This window comes from Pezoporus occidentalis, unplaced genomic scaffold (genome assembly GCF_034315485.1).
Source record: "Pezoporus occidentalis ecotype Australia unplaced genomic scaffold, CSIRO_AGI_Poc_V1 ctg34, whole genome shotgun sequence".
Lineage (NCBI taxonomy): Eukaryota > Metazoa > Chordata > Aves > Psittaciformes > Psittacidae > Pezoporus > Pezoporus occidentalis.
The window spans coordinates 5,574,784-5,595,098 of record NW_026915376.1 but is presented as its reverse complement, the minus strand read 5'-3'; the positions used below and the strand labels follow the sequence as shown (position 1 = coordinate 5,595,098).

General features: G+C 37.5%; 1 protein-coding gene across 4 annotated transcripts in view; it reads left to right on the top strand.

Moving 5' to 3' along the window:
* The first annotated feature begins 1,613 nt into the window (after positions 1-1,613).
* BTBD9 (BTB domain containing 9) overlaps positions 1,614-20,315 on the top strand; it is a 193,906-nt gene continuing 175,204 nt past the window's right edge. For 3 of the 4 annotated variants that reach the window (XM_062629664.1, XM_062629663.1, XM_062629662.1), the window contains exons 1-6: positions 1,614-1,810; positions 5,753-5,963; positions 7,049-7,412; positions 8,451-8,715; positions 10,410-10,629; positions 14,372-14,491. In XM_062629664.1, coding sequence (XP_062485648.1) covers positions 1,729-1,810; positions 5,753-5,963; positions 7,049-7,412; positions 8,451-8,715; positions 10,410-10,629; positions 14,372-14,491 — 1,262 coding nt within the window. In that variant the 5' untranslated portion in view covers positions 1,614-1,728. Of the gene's footprint in view, positions 1,811-5,752; positions 5,964-6,006; positions 6,358-7,048; positions 7,413-8,450; positions 8,716-10,409; positions 10,630-14,371; positions 14,492-20,315 lie in introns of those variants that run through there. The other variant, XM_062629665.1, reaches the window with a different exon arrangement.

Genomic DNA, 20,315 nt, shown 5'->3' with positions numbered 1-20,315 from the left:
GGAGGGTTGTGGTTGGTGTGTGGGGTTTGTGTGCCTTCTGCCCTTGTGGAACGAATGGGTCATGTGGCTTCCCCGCCGTGGAGCCGGCGGTGGCTTCCTCCGTGCGAGGGCGGGTTGACTAGGGAGCGGGCCGAGGAAGTGCTGCGGGGAGCAGCTGAGCTCTCCCAGCGGCGGAGGGGCCGCACCTGAAATGCCTTTCTGTGGAGGCCAGGGTAGGGGGCGGCTGGGCGGGGAGTGTCTTTCGGCTCGGGACGTGGATCTAGGGCCGTGGCGGCCCAGGCCCTGGTTTCCTGGGCGCGACCTTGGGCGAATCGCTCTCTCCCGGCCGCTCTTTTCTGTGCTGATGGGGCGATGTCCCTCGTTCACCTACTCACCCACCCCCTTGCCCGCTCGTTCTGGTAGTGTGCTGGGGTTTTGTGGGTTGGTTGGTTTGTTTTGGTTTTTTTTTTTTTTTTTGGTTGGTTTTATTTTGTTTGGGTTTTTAATAGTATTTTGACGCTTTGGTAGTACACACAATATTTTCACAGGGTCTTAGTACTTAACTACTCTTGCAAGTTGCATACTGCTGCAATTCACTGAAATTCCTTTTGACTTTGAAGAAGCTATCATCAGGCTTAAAAAAAAACCTCAAACAACCGCTGTTAACTTGTTAGCAATATGGCTGTAATCTTGCTTGCCCAGCAGTGTGCTTCGTTTGTGTTATTGTTAAAGCTCAGCACACAGACCCCTCCCAAAGCCCGATGGTGGGACCACTTAGTTCTGTATGTGTGTTAAGATTCCATTTGAGCCAGTTCACAAAGCAGGTGTATTTGGCATGTTTCCTATTACAACTCTAAATCAGGCACTTGAAGTATAGTGTCCTGTTGGGGTCTATTCACTCATTTATAAATAAAAAAAAAAAACAAAAACAACAAAAAAGCTGACCAAAGCCACAGGAATTTTCATAAATGGCATTTGATTAGATTTTGATAATACAAGTCAATTTCATAATCTACAGCACTTGTAGGAGCAAATATTGATGTATTACATGTTATTCTCCAAAAGAAAGAGCTCTTCTTTGCTGGACTGGGATGTGGTTACTTTCCAGTGCATGAAGCTACCTAAAAATACTTTTTTATTTTCTTCTCCTGTATTGCTCCTTTAAACATACAGTTTAAAGAAGGTTAGATTGTCTTTTAGGAGAGGATTCATAGATGAAGGTATCATCTGTTTAGTAAATTAAATACAGTTTATTTTTCCTGCTGGCATATATGATGGGAAGAATAACAATAATTTGTACTTGTTGAGAGAGACTCATTATGTTACCTATGTATTTAAACAAATAAAGCCTCTATATTCCTGTATTTTCCCACCCTACAGTTTTGTTTTCTTGTTTGTAAAATTGAAAGCTTGCACAGGAGAAAGATCTGCAACTGCCTTAAATAAAACCCCACAACCAAAACACAGACAAAATCCCCATATCCTTTAGCTAGAAATTCTAGTGCTATCACTTAATGCTCTGAGGAGTTTTCTCGTAGAATTGTGGGATTTTTTTTAAGAATTTATTTGCACAAAAATTTTAACTGAGAAATACACATCTTGCTCACTTTTGCCATAGGCTACATGTCGCCAGTTTCTCATGGTAATTATTTCATGCATTGTTTCAGGAAATGATACAGTTGTTGCTGTGTAGCTGGATGTCACTGAATCGTGTTTCTATGAGCTTGCTGTTCAATCTGTCTGTTCAGCATGGCAAAGAACCCTAATTTTCAGGAAGCTGGCCATCTGCCTACAGGCTATGTCCACTGTAGATCTTCAGACAGCTTTACTGGTGAGTGGACCAGTGCATTTCCTTGAGATTCTGACTTGAGAGTTTAGTAGTTTAACTGGGTTGTACTGACTGCCTTAATACCTATTTTATGGATGTGTTAATAAACAAGCTGCAGTTAATATATTGTTCTTTGTACCTAGCCAAACTTATTCCTTCTTTGCTGTCAGAGGGATGTATCTCTGAGCAGAACGTGAAACATTAGCACTACAGCACTTAAGTAATGGGAATGTGTTTGAAGATGAGCAGTGCGTAACTTTTAACTTTCCATATGCTTTAAGTCGAAACATTTTTGGTATTAATTATTGTTTAGAATGCTGTATTTGAATGGTGTGGTTATTTATCATTAACAAAAGTTAACATCTGCTTTTCTTTTAACCCTTTCACAACAGAAGGGTTGGAGATGAGACTGAAAAGTTCTGTGAATTTAATTTACTCGATCTTTCATATTCTATGTCTGTAAATTTGTACTACATTGATAATGTTATTTTTTTTATTGGATAATAAGTGTCAGAACATACTCCCCCCCCCCCCCCCCCTTCTGTAACAGTTTTCACTCATAGTCGACTTTGCTATTGTTATTTAGAAGTACAAAAGAGCTTCTGTAGTGAGGGTTCCGACAAAATCAAAGTATTTACTTGGGTTATACTCTGTGTATGTTGAGATGTTTACTAAAAATTTCTATTTTGTAATATGTCACCTTATTGCACCAGAACTTAGGAGCACTAAATGTTTTTGTATAAAAAGATGTGTATGTCCATTACAAAACCCCCCAAATCACCCCCCCCCCCCCATAATATTTGAAACAATGGTAAGTTTGTACAGTAGCTTTACTGTCAAACTTACCATGTTCAAATATATGGTAATAGAAATTATAATTAAAGTAATATTTTGCTGAAATTTATTTGATGCAAAATGTTATATGAAGGAATGAATTGCAAAATAAATTAAATACTATTCAAATCCCCTCCAATCAACTGAGGACAAACTCCTGTTTCTAGTTAAAATAGCCATGTAAGGGAATCTGTATTATCTTGCAAAGTACAAGCTAGATGATGAGGTAATTAAGTCTTTCAAGAGTATGAAATCATACAATTTTTAATTCTAGCAGTCGTTTGCTTACTTGCATTTATTTCTAAAGTTTCAATTGGCTTATCAGTTATGTAAACATTTTTCACTCAGTTTATATGAGAAAAGAACCCCAACAAATTATTCATGAACAATTTCTTAAATTCTTTTTTCTGCACCTGGTATAAAAACAACTCTTCCGTGTTTCATTGAAGCAGCACTGCTTTTCAGAGGAGTCTTTAGTGATAGCCCAGAATTGGGGAAGGAGGGAGTGACTGAGTGCTGGCCTTTATTGCAGGTCTGGTTTGAGACTTGCTTAGTAAAGATGTCATTGAGGTTTTGCTGTTGTTGCTGCATTTTCTAGATCATGTTCTTATACACTGTAGCATGTTACAGATTACTTACTAAAAATAAATACAGCAGTCTAAAAACTGGGGCGGGGGGGATGTGTGGTTGTTTTTGAAGCGATGACACATTGTGTGTAATATTGCATATTACCTTATGTAGTAAATACCATGCCTTGTTTTTCACATGCTCAGTGTTGAAGATGGCCACCAAGAAGCATGTCTTCCAGTGTGGTCTTAGAAGTGATCTGTAGGCCTTCTGATTTAACAGATGCCTTTTGAGTTTGTTGCAGCTTTAATGGTGCCTCAGACTCACTGAAAAGACTATTTTATTTATTTCTGTGTCATGAGCAAAGCTGCAGCAGGTGACTCCTGAAGCAGTTAATTAGAGCTGAACATCTCCTGGAAATAGGTTATGGCGCTGGCAAGAGGCTCGTAAATGGTCTGGTCTTTTATTCTGAACGTGGTTTAATGTTCTTTGCCAGGAAGAATAAACACCTGTTTTCTCTGAAAGGTGATGTCCTTTGCTGATAGAAAATCCACAATACAGACAAAACTTGCATTGAAAATGTATAGTACTGAACAAGTAAATGGGTTTGAATGCTTCTTCAGTAGTTGCCCGCGGTATTACAGTGTAGTAGTATTACAGTGCTAGTGTTGCCCACAGAAAGCGTGTAAGGTACGTACATGGTTTCATGAAGTCGCTGGTTTCCAACACTTCATGTCATTCAAGCCTATGAAAGGCTCCTCAGCCAGAGGCTTTTAGCCATCCTGTATTCCCAGTGTTCAACGTTTGTGTTTGAATCTGACAATTTAGAGTAGTATATTGTACCAGCAATTTGAAGAGCATTAGATATTGAAAAAAATTGTCTTGCATCTTAAATACAGGGGTTTCTAAACTTCTACTTTCATTGTTTTCTGTCATTCAAGGTCTTGATGGTGTCTGTGTCAGTCAAAAAGGACTGATGTCATTGACTTACTAGCACATGTCACCAGTTCAGGCTTTGCACTCTCCTGTACACGGATTCTTGCGTAGAGAGGGAGAAGGAAGTGTTCTTTTGATTTTTGTTTATTTATTTACCTGAAATGAAAACTATTTTCCCTTGAACTTTTCACCCTATTGGCATATGACAACATCCACAGGTACTGGAAACAAAGTGTGCAGCTGATGTCATTCCCTTATCTTTAGCATTGTTAGAGTCTGTCTGTTTTATGTAGGCAGTAACTGTTCCTACCTTTTAAAGGTGAGAGTGGATGAAGGAAACAAACAAGTAGAATGTAGAAAAAATTGAATTAAACAAAATGTGCCTGTACTTTTACAGGTATGAGGTATCATAAATAATCTTCCCTAATTAATAAAAATCAGAACTAGCAGAAGAGAATACAGGGTTGCTTGATAATGTGCATGTAACTTGCACATGGTTGGGTTGCCTCACTATTGTGAATGAAGATCAGCAACAGTAATTACAGACTTGTAAGGTACCGAAGTCTGGAAGGAGTATGGGGGGTTGAGATTTGCAGCTGAGTAGCAAATACATCCTTTTGTTTGCTCCTTTGGGATGATAAAAGGTTTTGTATTTTGAGGGCATTTGAATTTTACTATTGTCTATAAAGGCTCACATAATTATGCTGTGATAAATATTATTGATAGTATTGATGTGAGTTAAGTTAATCTTGCTTGTTATAAAGTAGATATTAGGATGTATGTCGCATAAATGTGTTCATTGCACAGTTGTCTTAGCTAATTGTAAATTAACCAGTGCAAATAGAAGAAACAGTCTGTTATTACAAAAACCCATAAAAATTAATGTGCTGTCATTAGCACATGTGTCAGGATAGAAGAATGCCTTTACAGTGTTCTGTGTTCCAGTATTGCTGGTTCCACACTGTAATGGCTACATGGGCACACAGCTTCTAAATCAAGGATGGGAGAGAGCCTGAGGAAAGCTGCATTTTTGTTTCCAGTTGTGCTGGGATTTGTATTGCCAATTTAGTAAGCTGTATTTTTCTCGAATCTTATATTCTATTTCTGTCACTTTTTCTAGTGTAGTTTAAAGTTCTTTGGGACCGTGTTTCTACAGTATTTTGATTTTGGGTTGTTTCCAGGTCCTACACAAGTGGAAATAATACTTTCACCCCATGTGCATTTTCTTTTCTTTGGTGGAGTAGAAATGACTAGAAACAGATGCATGTTTTCTTATAATACTTTTTAAGTGTAGCTTAAATATGTGTTCATGTCATGAAAGATTATAATTTGAAAGATTAATGTATTAACCACATGCAGGGTATGACCTCCTCATTTTCCTGCTTCTCATGGTACACCATGATTCTTCAGCACTAAGTATGTGCCTGTTTTGAAAAGTGGCATTGAGTCCTATTGTAAATGAACCTTCATAGAAAGTCTCTTGGATTAATTTTTCTTGTTATGTATGGTAACTTGCACAGTCACTTTTTTCGTAATCACAGCTCGATCATAGCAATTTTTTAATATTTGCACCCTTTAAAATGCTGGTTATTTTCTTTTTCCCTGTAGGCTACCAATATCACCATCCCTCCAAGATGAGTAACAGCCATCCCCTTCGTCCTTACACAGCTGTGGGTGAGATTGACCATGTTCACATTCTGTCAGAGCATATTGGTGCTCTAATGAATGGGGAAGAATACAGTGACGTTACCTTTATTGTAGAAAAGAAACGTTTTCCGGCACACAGAGTGATCCTGGCTGCTAGGTGCCATTATTTCAGGTGAAGTATAGCTTTGTGTCATGCTCACAGGAAATTTTTATGCAGATAAGATAAGCATTGTTTCTCTATGAACTTTTCAGAGTGTAATTGTCTGTCCATTGAGTGTGACCTTTTCTGTGTGAATGTTTCCCAGCACATCAAATCATTGTGTCCAAATATAAAAAGATAAATACCATGTCACAATGTTATTCTTTTGACCTTCATTAAATTGGATTTTGAAGGTATTTTCACAGGTTCAAGAGAAAAAGAACTTCAGAACAGAAACGTTGTGCTCTAAAGTTGTTTTGATTTTTTTGCGGAGTATGGATAGTGTGCTTCTATGGAATATGCTCAATTAGAAAGTTTAATTTTGATGTGTTGGAATTAAATATTAAAAGATGTCTGGCCAATACAGGTTAGAATATATATTTTAAAAATAGGAATAATACTAATCTACCTTTTTAACAGATGGGCATTTTCCATTCTAAATTTAATTAATAGATCTTTGTGATTGTATTCTTCCAGTTATTTTTGTCAGAGGGATAAGCTAATAATTAAATTGTGAATGCAAATTGTGTTCAACCTGTCCATCATATTTTAAAAAATCATTTTGAGTGCTTTGATTTTTCTCAAGATTCAGGATTTCATCAGAGTTGCCGTGTGCTGGGTTTAGAGTTAAGGAACAGATGATCAAGAATCCTGAGATTAGCAAATCTGCCACTGCTGTTATAGTGACCAACAAATTGTTTCATTTGCTTTGTGAAAAAATTCTTTTTTTTTGTTTTCTCTCTTGCTGATAGCACCATATTTTTTAAAAAAAGAAAGGCATGAGAATCATATCTTGATTTCTGCTTTGCAGGCTGTTGTTCATAGTGCAGACATAGCAGTTGTGTAGGATGAAAGCATGATGCATTAGAATATTATTCTGCAGCTGCTTTCAGAGCAGAGCTGTACTTCAGATGCCAAATATAAGGGGTTTTATTTTGTAAGTTTTTAAACCATATCCTCTTTGTATTGCTTTTGCTCTAAATAGTAATTTATTCCTTTCTACTCTTTGCCTGGCTTATATCAGGTTATAAATTTCTCAAATTTTATCTTCCTTGTAGAGCGTTACTGTATGGTGGAATGAGAGAATCTCAGCCTGAAGCTGAAATTCCTCTTCAGGACACCACCGCAGAAGCATTTACCATGCTGTTGAAATATATTTACACTGGTCGTGCTACACTACGAGATGAGAAAGAGGAGGTTCTCCTTGACTTCCTCAGCCTAGCACATAAATACGGGTTCCCAGAACTGGAGGATTCAACGTCTGAGTATCTTTGCACAATACTTAATATTCAGAATGTCTGTATGACATTTGATGTTGCCAGTCTTTATTCTCTTCCCAAATTAACTTGTATGTGCTGTATGTTCATGGATAGAAATGCCCAAGAGGTGCTCTCCAGCGAAGGCTTCTTGTCACTTTCTAAGGTACATCTTTTTGTTTGCACTTTTTTCCCCAGGAATGTACTCTGATATGTGTACCACTCATGACAAAATACTAATGGGGGCACCAAGTACAAGTATGTTTGTTAGTTAAGAGGTCTCATTTTAAATGAGTGAAGCTGTGACAGTTAGAAATGTTCAAGCCAAGCTCTAACTTAAAATCCTGGTGATCCACTGAATTTTTTAGGTATTTAATTTTGACCAGTCACTATAGCTAAATATAGTAAATCTGATGGAGTATTCTACCAAGATGGGAGCAGGCAATCTAATCTTGTCACATGCAGCTTGTTAAATCTGAGTTCTGAGAGCATATTATCTAAAGAAATCCGCAAACATTAGTCATCAGGATGCACATACTTTGACATCTTTGGTATAGCCAGTCTTGGTATATATGAGATTTATCCTTTTTTTAGGCAAACTCCTAATTATTCTGCTAGCTAAGTGAAAATCAAGCAGCTGTTCAATTCTTTTTGTTCCCGTTTTGCAGTCAGTGGGGTTTCTGCATGAATAAGAACCACTGAAGTTTTCACCTGGTGATTCTCAGTTGGTACTAAAAGAGGGGAATGTTGGGGAAGGGAGGGAATCCCAAGTAGTTAGAAGTGGTTTAAAAAGGTGATTCCAAGCCACACTTCATTGTTCCCATCAGTGTTGTTATACCACTATAATTTTAAAGGAATGCTTTGAACTATACTATCAAATCTTCAAATCACTTCTTATGTTCCAAAGGAAATTTAAAATAGCAACTGAAATTACGCTGATTTGAATAGTTTTCCACATTTCAATTCTGACTTACTTCTCCATGTGGTTTTATAATATTACCTATTATTTACATGATAGATCCAGTTATTCTTGCATACGTAACTAAAACAAGCTACAGTTTCAGGTAGTCACTCCATTGGAGATTATTTTTAATAACTACAAGTTAACATACCCATTAATTTTTTCCCTATTTTAATTTCCTTTTTTAAAATAAATTTTATTTCTCTTTGTTTTTTTTTGTTTTGTTTTGTTTTTCTTTTCCAGGCTGCTCTTTTAAGTATCGTACTGAGGGACTCATTTGCAGCTCCTGAGAAGGACATTTTCCAAGCTTTGATGAATTGGTGTAAACATAACCCCAAGGAAAACCATGCTGAAATCATGCAAGCAGTACGTTTACCACTAATGAGCCTAACAGAACTACTAAATGTTGTAAGACCTTCTGGATTGTTGTCACCCGATGCCATCCTAGATGCCATTAAGATTCGTTCAGAGAGTCGGGACATGGACCTCAACTACAGGGGCATGTTAAGTGAGTGTTAGGGTTTTTGTGTATTTGGTTGTTTTTTTCTTATTTAGTGGCTATAGTTCTCTGGAGGATGTGTTTAATTTGTGCTTTGAGGTTTTGTCTATTATTACATGTTTTAAAAGGCTTACATAATGAAATACCTTGTTATGTACCATTCTTGTCATTTCTGTTCCTCAGCATCAGCCAACATATTCTTCTTCATATTTGCTCAAATAGTATAAACAAGTCTTCCAAAACTGTACTAATGGAAGCCTAAAAAGTGTGAGAAGCCTTTCGTCTGTGCTTTCTGTTAATTCAACAAGAATATCTAACAACGAGCTTTAGAAAGATACTGTTAGTTTGTTGTCTATTGTTTGTTGTGTGTTTTTTAAAGAATGTTTGCCTCACAGCCAAGAATAAAGCTAAATGTTCTTTGAGAGCTTGGACTGTAGCCTCAGTCATGCATGATGAGCCCTGAAAATAACTGCTTTCTCAGAACCACATCTCCCCTTTGTTCTGTCTTAGAAGTTACAGACATTAATATTTAAGCATGAGTTTAATATTAGGATATTGGAAAAAGTTTGGTCATGCAAGTTTGGACAGTGCAGTAGAAATATTTGACAAAGTTAAATGGTGTTTTCGGTGTTCTTTTTCTGCATATTTCTGTCTCAATAAATAATATGCTTCTGATCTCAAAATTCCTAGCTTTCTCTGAATCCGAGATTTTTAGATAATTTAACTTTTGTGTTGTTTTAGTATTGGTTCAGGCTCTTGTGACTTTTTCTGTTTGTGGAGACATTGATGACCACTTGAATTTTATAGTTGTGTATTTGATGTTTTTATGTAGTAGTACTACAGTACAGTTAAAATTGTACCGCTTCAAATTCAGTTCTTCAGATGTTAACATCCTGTTAAAATTCACACTTATGCTGCCAACATGCATGAAGAGTTCATGGGCAGCTTTTTCATCTTTCAGATCATGTTTACTAGGGTCTCTTCTCAAACAAGACTGTTAAAAGCATATTTTTAACAGGGTGGTTCATCAATGTATTGTTTTGTAGTTGGAGTTAGGGATCATTGTCCCCAGGTATCTTGATGGAAGATCTGTTCCTAGGATGTAACATATTTATTACTGTGAAATGGTGGCATAAAAAAACTTGCTTGAGCATGTTTGTTCAAAGCCCAAGTTGTCCTAAGTTTCCTATTTTGCACAGGTTCGTTTAGCTTTGCAGAGTACTGGAAGCCCATGTAGCTATTAAAATAGCTTGTATAGCTGTACTACTCTGCAAATTTGTGATGCATCCACATCTTGAATATTTAATAGAGTTTTTACTTTCCCTCAAATTAAAAAAAAATTAAATAAGGGGCTAAGTAGACCAAAACTTTAAAACCAGGACGGAAGTGATGATTGAATGAGGAAGGTGCAATAGAATTCTAAAAAATCATGAGGAGGACTGAGAACATAGGTACAACATACTTGTAAATTAGTCACTACTTACTTTTATACCATGAAAGACCATCATTACCAAATGCAGTGGAAGAAGGACAAGTTCTAGAATACCTCTCTTTTTGTATATATTTCTTTTTCCCCTTGAGCATGTGTTTGTGGCCAAGAAAGGATACTGGCAACAATTCTTTGTTCTGACCCACTATGGTGGATGTTCTTATTTGCAGTACAGGAGTGTAAAAATTAAGCAGTTATTTCCTTTTCTTCTTAGTACCAGGGGAGAATATTGCAACAATGAAGTATGGAGCACAAGTTGTAAAAGGGGAGCTGAAGTCTGCTTTGTTAGATGGGGATACTCAGAACTATGATTTGGATCATGGCTTCTCTCGACACCCAATTGATGACGACTGCCGTTCTGGAATTGAAATTAAACTAGGCCAGCCATCAATAATCAACCACATACGAATACTCCTGTGGGACAGAGATAGCCGGTAGGTGCCAACTAGACATAAAAAGGGAAGGTAATGCATTTTGTACTGTTGATATTTCACATTGATATATTCATTAAATATTTTATAGAAACAGCATGATACAGTATTGGAGATGACAATGACAAGTTTTATTTTAAAACAACCTGGTTTTTAAGTGTAATTTTGGTTACTTACGCAGCAGACCATACTTTGTGATACTGAACTACCTCGTAATATTTCACTGAATTTTCTGTGTCTTCACAAAATAAGTTTATATTAGCAGTGAAAGCTTACATAACTTAAATTGTTTTAATTGTTTTCTATTTGCCACTTACTTTTCAATGGCTTTTATTTTCGTTTGAAGAACACTATTTTAGTTCTTAAGCCAAACCAGATTTTTTACATATTTACATTCCAAACATTGAAGGAATGTTCAGACTTTTTCAATATATCAAAATTGCTAAGAAATAACACACTTATAAAAATAATGACAATAGTTCAGAGATGGTAAAATTTATTTAGAATACGAATTACCAACTAACAGTAGTAGTTATTAGAAGCCACTTCATGGTGAAGCATGAACTATCATGGATGCCTCAGCCAATTTATGTTCATCTACTTGAGATTATTCTGGAATGCATAAAGGCTCAAATTATGCCTTTTTGAATAGTATAACAACTACTTAAGTAGGATAATTGCAAGGCTTATTTTACTTGACAAATTGAATATATTAATTTTATAACTTGCCATGACAAAAATTTTGCAATGTGGTTGACAGCTCATGCAGGTATTCATAAGGAATTTTCTAATAAATACAATAAAACAAGCTACTTATCCTTTTAACACATTATTGCCTTTCTGATAAAAGATTCATTTTATATTACTACCAGACTAACAGTTAAAAATTGCAAATCAGTTGTATTTGTGTTCTTAGCTGTGTTATTTTAGAACAGAGTGTGCTAATGTTTTATTGATTTTTTTGTAAATTCAGTATTTTTAAAATATAAATTACAGTTATTAATCATTCAAATCAAACTGCATGATTTTTTAGCTATTTGTTTCAAATAAGTTCTCCTGATCAATTCAAGTGAAACTTACGCTTTTCTATTCCTTTTAAGAGGATTGAAAAGTAAAACTTTAAAGATACAAGGACCTATGTGATACAGTATTATACAACTTATAGAAGATCAACCAATTTTATAAAATTTGAATAAGTATTAGATATTAATAATATGGAATTCTTTACCAATTTTGAGATAGCTTGTGTCTGGTAAAATGCCCCTTATCTGCAAGGCATAAATCAGCAGCTGCTGAAACTCAGGAAAAACCCTTCTGCTTGGGACAGATAACTAAAAAAATTATCTGTTGGTTGGTGTCCTACACCATTCTTTGGAAATTTGTAGAACAAACTGTTAGTTTGGGCAGAATATCAGACAAGATGGACCTTTAGAGCTTTTTCGTGTCCTCATAGAATAATGAGGGTATAGTGATTTAGAATCTAGTTTCTGTGTCATGTTGAATTTTTTTGTTTTTTTGTGCAGAAGTTTACTGTGGGACTTTCTTTTGCTTCTTATCAAGTATAGTATTTGAAATGTCAAGTGTTTTCCCCCAGTAGCTTAATTGTCTGAAGAGCAATGGAAAAGGAAGCATTTGGAGTACTTTGTCCAGTTGTGGGCTCCTCCCTATAAGATACTGACATATTGGAGTGAGTTCAGCAGGACGCTGATGATGGGGGCTTGAGCACACAATGTACAATGGGATGCAGAGAGAAATTCCTGTTTTAAGAGGAGAAAGCTTAGAAAGGGAAGTTATTGCTGTCTTTGCCAGTTTAGTGGATGAGTATAGAGAATACAGGGACAGACTCCTCTTACAGATGTGTTCTGAGAGGGCAAAGAGCAATGGACATAACAAGGTAAATTCCTATTAAATATTAGAGAACCAGAGAGGTTCTGCGTTCAGCCCTTAGAGGTATGCAGAACTTCACCGGCCAAAACCTTAAGGAACTTTCTCTAAAATTGCCCTCACTTTTGCCAAGAGATCTTTTCCTACCTATGTAATCTTTTAGTCCAAGAATTGCCTACCATTTACCTGCATCTTTCTCGTGGGATACGTGAATAGTATCTCCAAAAGAGATGTTTTAGCAACTCTACAAACACATGGTGGCTTCTTGTTGAACATCTTTTTAAACTGCTAATTAATTTTAACTGATGCTCTGGTCTGTTGGATTCTTCAGAATGTACATTCTTAACAGAACCAGGTACATACTAATAGGTGTGGTTTGTACCTCTAGTTTAGAGGTGTTAATTAACAGATGAAATTTAGATACAAAAGTGCTAAGGACTCTAGGTGCCCAACTTACCTCTGTGAAAAAGATGCTTTTTCTTAAGAAATATCCTTAAGGAAAATAAAGGCATAGTGTTGTGTATGATAATGGAATTGTATTTCTGAGACAATTTTTCTTTGCGTGGTCCCTTCAGAAACAAAAAAAATAGCATGCTTTATATTTGTTACAGATTTACATCACTCTAGCAATGGTGGTGTGAGAATCCCTGAATTCTCACCACACAGAGGACAGACAGTAACTTTTGCATTAAACTACTCATTCTAAAATGCTGGAGCCTAACTTGGTCAAATATGCCTAGGCTAGTAATAATAATGCTGCTAAAACAAGATGTATTTATATGGGTTTTAAATATTACGCGTCTGGTTGGTGTGAATGTGGAAGCTGATCATGCAGTTGACATCTTAAAGACTGCATTGCCTTTCTAAGTGCACAACTTGGTATTAACAATGTTAAGAATTTTGAAAAATTACCACTTCAGACATCTACTCCTAGAAAGTTAGCAAAAACCTGGAAATATTAACGAAGACATTAATGTTTAACAAAAAATGTAGGTATAAAACTCTGGAAGAGTAACTCTTAGAAATGAGTGTGAAAGGGGGATAAATGCAAACATGGTGCTGTTGAAATGCCTATGAACTTTGCAGACTAATGCACTGAGAGAAAGAAAATACTCTGAAACACATATTCCACTGTTTGCTGATCCACAAGTGAAGTTGCCACTGCATTTTAAATAACACTTTTGTAGGTATAATATGAAAATAGCTGTGGCTTTTAAATTTTAGTTTGTTTTCTCCTAACAGCAAACTATACGCTAAACATAATTGATAAGTGAGAGGAAGACATAGATTCTATTGGTGATTTTTTTTGCTTTTGTTTTAGTTTTTAATAGGGTAATTTGGGTTTTTTTAAGGCTTAACAAAGTGTCGTAAACAACTGAAAGAGTCAGAAGAACAACATCAATGAGCAAATGATCATAAACTAAACTTTTTTCAAGTGAAGGATTTGAATTTGTGGTTTTGATCTGATAAATGTTTTCTCATTTTTCTGTATTGATATGGCAGTAGCAATAATAACTATATCACTGGTGTTTTGGATTTATTCCATGCAGAAGGAATACAAATGATTGTTTTTATGACTGAGTTTGAAAGTCTTCATTGCATAGTCTCATCTAACTACTGTAGATTGTGAGTGTTAGGATGTTTTAAGTTATTCTGAAAACATCCCTTAACATAAACTGCATGTTAATTTATTTTCAAAGCTATTTTGAAAACAGGGATTTCTTCTAGATACCTTAGGTGAAGGTCTGTGGATAGGAACAGATAGCCTTCTTTTCAGCGCAGCTGGAAATGCAGAAGAAAGTGTAAAATACCTAAAATGTGGCTGCTTGCATTCTAACCAGTGCTTTTTGAAAATTCATAGGTCTTATTCCTACTACATTGAGGTGTCCATGGATGAGTTAGACTGGATTCGGGTTATCGATCACTCTAAATACCTCTGTCGGTCCTGGCAGAACCTGTATTTTCCTGCCCGTGTCTGCAGGTTAGTTCATCACTCTAATGTTGCATAGCTATCATTAAGTAATATAGATGCAAAAATAAGTTGCTGGATTTTGCTACTGTATTATGTATATCTCAAAATGTATGATATACAACTTTCATCAGCTATCTTAAAATAAATGTCTATTTTGATGGACGCTTTTTAAATATAAATATAGGTGATAAATTGGAAGCATCCTGTTTCAAAAATCTGATGCTTCCATGTCTAATTATATATCTCTTTCTCCTTTCTTTCCTTTTTTTTTTCCCCTTCTTTTGAGTCATGCTCACTTTTCCTATTGCAGCTGATGTATTTATTTCAGTCAGTAGTAAACACAATTACTTGGCTTTCAAAATGTTTAAAATGTGTTTACATGCTTGCTATAGAACTTGGAAATGTATTTTAATGTATTTTATATGTTTTCTGCTGTTGTATCAGAAAAGTGTTTTAGGTAGTTGTGAAAGGGGAGAGTTAGGGCTAAAGAGGTTTGAGCAAGGCTTTGTGTAAACCAAACAGCTAGATGGGTTCAATCATTATTAAGGTGATGATGTCTTTTTACTGTAGATGCTGGGAATTCTGGAAAAAGGTTATAATCACATTGAACCTGTCTTACCCAGAAACTTAATGAAACTTGTTGATAGAGGCGCCATAATCTGTAGATTCCAAGATATTATTATCATTAGGTTTTGGGTCATAGACCCTAACAGGAAAAAAAAAATGCCCTGTGTTGTGATAATTATCTTCTGTAGAAACAAACTTTTTATTTGGCACAGCAACACTTCAAATACCCAAGGAGGGGAAGTGCTTTCTTTTTTCTGAAGAATGGCCTTTGTCTCTGATCTTTACTGCTCTGTAACATGGGCTTGCTGGCAAGCAGTTGTAGTCTGTGTGAAAAGTCTGATGAGTCATGTGTGTGTCTGTCCTCAGATAAATCTGTCTCCGCCTTCCTGTCTTTTAGTAAGCTCATACTGAATGTAACTGACTTGAAATTTATCTTTCCTGATACAGACAAATACATTCTCACCTTTTCCACATAAGTGTTATGATTCTGATTTTACTCTTTCTGAAATGGTTGGCGCTGCCCCTACTTTTTGAGTATATCTGACAAATTTTGTTGCCTATGATAAATCATCTAGCAATGACGAAATGCCTCATGGAGTTTGTGGGTGTGTTTTACGTTTTTCTGGAGTTATTTTTTGTGTGTATGACCTTAACTTGCTGCAAAGTGGATGAATTGTTAGTGAGCACTGCTTTTTTTACTTCCATCATGTTACCAAGAAGATTTGAAGAGGTCTAGGGTGTTATGGTGGGACTTTCCTGAATCTTCTTCCAAAAGGGGAGCTGTTCTTTGGCTCTTACACAGACTTGTCCAAAAGTGTTTTTTCTACTTCAACACCAGTTTATCTGTGTCGTGACTTCAGCTTAGCCAGTAACTCAGAACCACGTAGCCGCTTGCTCACTCCTTCCCCTTTCTCCCCCCACTCCTGGAGGGATGGGGAGGAGAATCAAAAGAATGTAACTCCCACAGGTTGAGATAAGAACAGTCCAGTAACTAAGGTATAACACAAACCACTACTGCTGCCACCAGTAATAATAATGATAAGGCAAATAACAAGGGAAGAGAGTACAGTCGCTCACCATCCACCAACCAATACCCAGCCTGACCCCGGCAGTGATCTAACCCTTCGGGGTAACTGTCCCCAGTTTTACATCTTGGGCATGCTGTGGAATGGAATACCTGTTTGGCTAGTTTGGGTCTGATGTCCTGTCTCTGCTTCCTCCTGGCTTCTTGTCCTCCCTGGCACGGCATGAGACTCAAACTCCTTGGTCGGAGTAAACATTACTTAGCAACAACTAAAACTATTGGCATTATCAGCGCTGTTCTGAGTCTGAAAGTCAAAACTGCACCAGCTATTAAGGAGAAAAATGACTGCTACTGCTGAACCCAGAACAGTATCCACCCCTTATTCCATACCATTCACGTCATGCTCAGATCCCACATTTTCAATATACCATCACTCTTATGTCATATATATACATCCACATAGAGAGAGAGAGAGAGAGAGGTCATTCCTTAGTGCGTGGACCAATCCCTGTAAAGCTGCTGAATCCATCTGGTCCATGATGTCTGGCTCCATCTCTTATAACAGTCTTTCAGAGCAGGAGAGGCTGTGTGTAGTGTTCACCCTCGTGAATAGCCTGGGCAATAGTGTCCATTTCTGAGTCCACTCCTTGATAATGAGTCCATCCATATGTTGCATCTCTGCCCTGATGGCCTGAAGTGTCATGGGCCCACCAGGCTCAAAATAATTCACCCTTCCCTTAAGCAGTTTCTGCAACTTGTCGCTGGGGACTCCATCTTCAACGCTTCCAAAGCACTGGAGGGGCCCAGTGGATTAGATGCTTGCCCATACTGTCCCACACACCCTGCCACTCATGACTGTCCGGCCTCGGGGAAAATCTCTTGGTCCTCCTATATCGTTGTCTAATCCTAGACAAGACCCAAACGTGACTCCACTTAAGTTTCGAGATCAGACGAAATGGTTGTGGATAAAACACACTCTGTATGTGTGCCAACATGGTGATCCCCATCACAGTCAGCAGGCAGGTCTCAAGGGTCCCCAAAGGCCATTAAAAACCTTCAGAACTCTCAAATGATGCTGCTGTACTTGTCACTGGGGTTGGTGTAGCTGCTGTACTTGAAGCTGGAATAGCTGCGCTGTCTGCTGCAGTCAGAGTTTGAGTAGCTTCTGTACTTGTCGCTAGGGTTGGTGTAGCTGCTGTGCTTTGAGTTGGAGTAGCTGCGTTGTCTGCTGCGGTCAGAGTTGGAGTAGCTGCTGTACTTGTTGCTAAGGCTGGTGTAGCTGCGCTGTTTGCTGCGGTCAGAGTGAGTAGCTGCTGTACTTGTCGCTGGGGCTGCTGTAGCTGCTGTGCTTGGAGTTGGAGTAGCTGCGTTGTCTGTTGTAGTCAGAGTTTGAGTAGCTGCTGTACTTGTCACTAGGGTGTGTGGGAATGTCTCACTCACAGGCTGACCACCTGAGGGGGGGAAAAGCATGTGTAACTGCTATACACTTCTATTATATACCTCCCAAAGTATAGAGGTGGTGACCATACTGGGACCGCAAGCCATATCAGTTTCATGATCAATGATTCTGTTGTATTACAAGTCATTACCATAAAGTGCAATGAGACAAGAACCTCTAGCCCAAGGCACCCAGCCAATAAACACTAACACAGCAAGTACCGACTGTAAGTAAGGTACAACATGTTGAAACTGTGAGATCAAGAGCAACAACTTTGAGAGCCAATAAATCAGCATTGTGATGAGTGACTATTAATTCAAGACAATAAATGCTTATCACAAATAGGACAGATCTGTTGTTACCTCAACCCTTTGTGCCCCACATTGGGCGCCAAAACTGCTGTGGTTTAACCTCAGCCAGTAACTTGGTACCATGCAGCCATTAGCTCACTCCCCCCCCTTTCCTCCCGCCGCTCCCAGAGGGATGGGAGGGAGAGTCAAAAGAATGTAAATCCCACAGGTTGAGATAAGAACAGTCCAGTAACTAAGGTATAACACAAAACCACTACTGCTACCACTAATAATAATAATGGTAAGGCAAATAACAAGGGAAGAGAATACAACCGCTCACCACCCACCGACCAATACCCAGCCCAACCCCGGCAGTGATCTAACCCTTCTGGGTAACTGCCCCCAGTTTTACATCTTGGGCATGACGTGCTGTGGTATGGAATACCTGTTTGGCTAGTTTGGGTCTGATGTCCTGTCTCTGCTTCTTTCTGGCTTCCTCTGCTCTGTGACAGAGCATGAGACTCACAAAATCCTTGGTCATACTAAACATTCTGACCAGCAGCTAAAACATCGGTGTTATCAGCGCTGTTCTGAGGCTGAAAGTCAAAACCACAGCACTGCACCAGCTACTTAGAAGGAGGAAAATGACTGCTACTTCTGAACCCAGGACAACCTGTTTGTCATAAACCCTTCAGCTGTCTTTATCTGTGTGTGTGAGTCTGCTACATTTTGGGAGCATTGTTGTTCTGTATTGGTGAGGGCTCTTTGTAGCCTTGCCTGAAAGTGCTTAGAAGGAAGAGTGGAGGGGAGTACGTTAATCCAGAGATTTAGGTGGTACCTTACTAATTTTTTGTTGCAGAAGGAAATCTTGTATGTTCTAGCCCTCCAATGATTTCTTAGTCCTCTGTAGGTGACTTGCCCTCTATTGGGGGAGCACAGGAGAGAGCTTCTTTCATGTGGTGATTTTTGTATACATACCTATATTATTTTCTACCTACACACATGTACAAACACACCTGGAAGCCTTCCCGTTGCAATTTTATTTTAGCAGGTATTTGAAGTATACAGTTGTCCAGGTAGCTACAGCAGAGGCTTCCTTATCAAATAGTCTGATTTTTCCAGTTATGTTCAATGATCGCCAGTAAGTCTGTTATTTTCTATAAATTCTGTTCCTTGTTATCATAGCCAGAGTAGTGGGGAATTCCCTGGAGATGCACCTACTTTGAAAGAGTGGGTGAAGGAGCTAAAGAGAAAGTCATGTAGCAGCTTAAATTTATGAGTTCTTACTATAGCGCAGTCACCTTAAGGCAATATGAGTTCTCAGTTGTGAGTCAACATGATAATTCAGGGTAGATTAGATAAGGCTGTTCTGTAATCTGTCTTTACATCAGTGAATTGAAGCCTACATTATAGTAAGAGTGCATTTGCTAGTCAGAAGTAAAAGTACAATGGCTATAATTTACTGCTTCTCTTTATGTAATATTTTCTTGCAAATAAGAAGAAAAGGCTATTTTATATGTAATAAGAAACCTAAAATTGCAGACAAATTTTTGAGCAGTATCATTTCAAGAACTTTGTTTTTATTTATTTATATAAATATAAATAGTTAGACCTAACTTGAAGGTTGGCTCTGCTTTGATTACGGGTATGAACCAGGTGACCTCCAGAAGAGAGGCACTGAGTGCGGGGAGGCTTTGCACACATCCATATTAGTATTTGAGACTTATTTATCTGTCTTAAATTAATATTCTGTTTAGAAAGAAGTAAACAAGGAGTACTTTTTTTTTATGTCTTTAAATTGGGGGGTTTGCAATTACGTATTTAAAGTAGTTTTATTTACTTAAGTGAGTTAAACTAGTTATCTGTAAGATACTGACATACTCAAAACAGAAATCCTAAAATACGTAGCAGTTTTTGTCATCTAAAAAAGAAATGATTTCCAGTATTTTGAGTACTGTTATGAGCTAATATGAGATTATGTCAGAATGTATTCTTCTAATATTTAATACTCAGTTTTTACAGATAAGTTATGTATGCTTATCTAAGGGCAGATAGGTTTAAATGGTTTATATGCCATTTAGAAAGAAGTTATTATCAGAGTACCAGCAAATAACTTAAAAAAAAACCCCTATTTATTTAATTTGAAAATGTAAAGGCCTGCCCTGTTTGTAAGGGAAGACTATAACATAACTCGGAGATCACTTACATTTACCAGCACTAGGTTAATCGCTACGTTCTTTACGTTCAAAGCTAGTTGTTTTCATATTACTCAGCCCTGCTTCTGTTGTACTCTTGAGTCAGTACAGCAAGCCCTGGTGCCAGAAATTTTCTGTTCATGGGCAACAGTAGAGAGGAGTGCTTTGCAAGCATCATACTTTGCTCTGTCTCCTTGCCATTAGTTTAATGGCATACTGATGCCATTACTTGCCATCAGTAGTAAAAAAACAATTTATCATTTATTCCCATTTTGTCTTACTAATGAAGATCATAATCTCTTTGCAAGCAACCACTTAG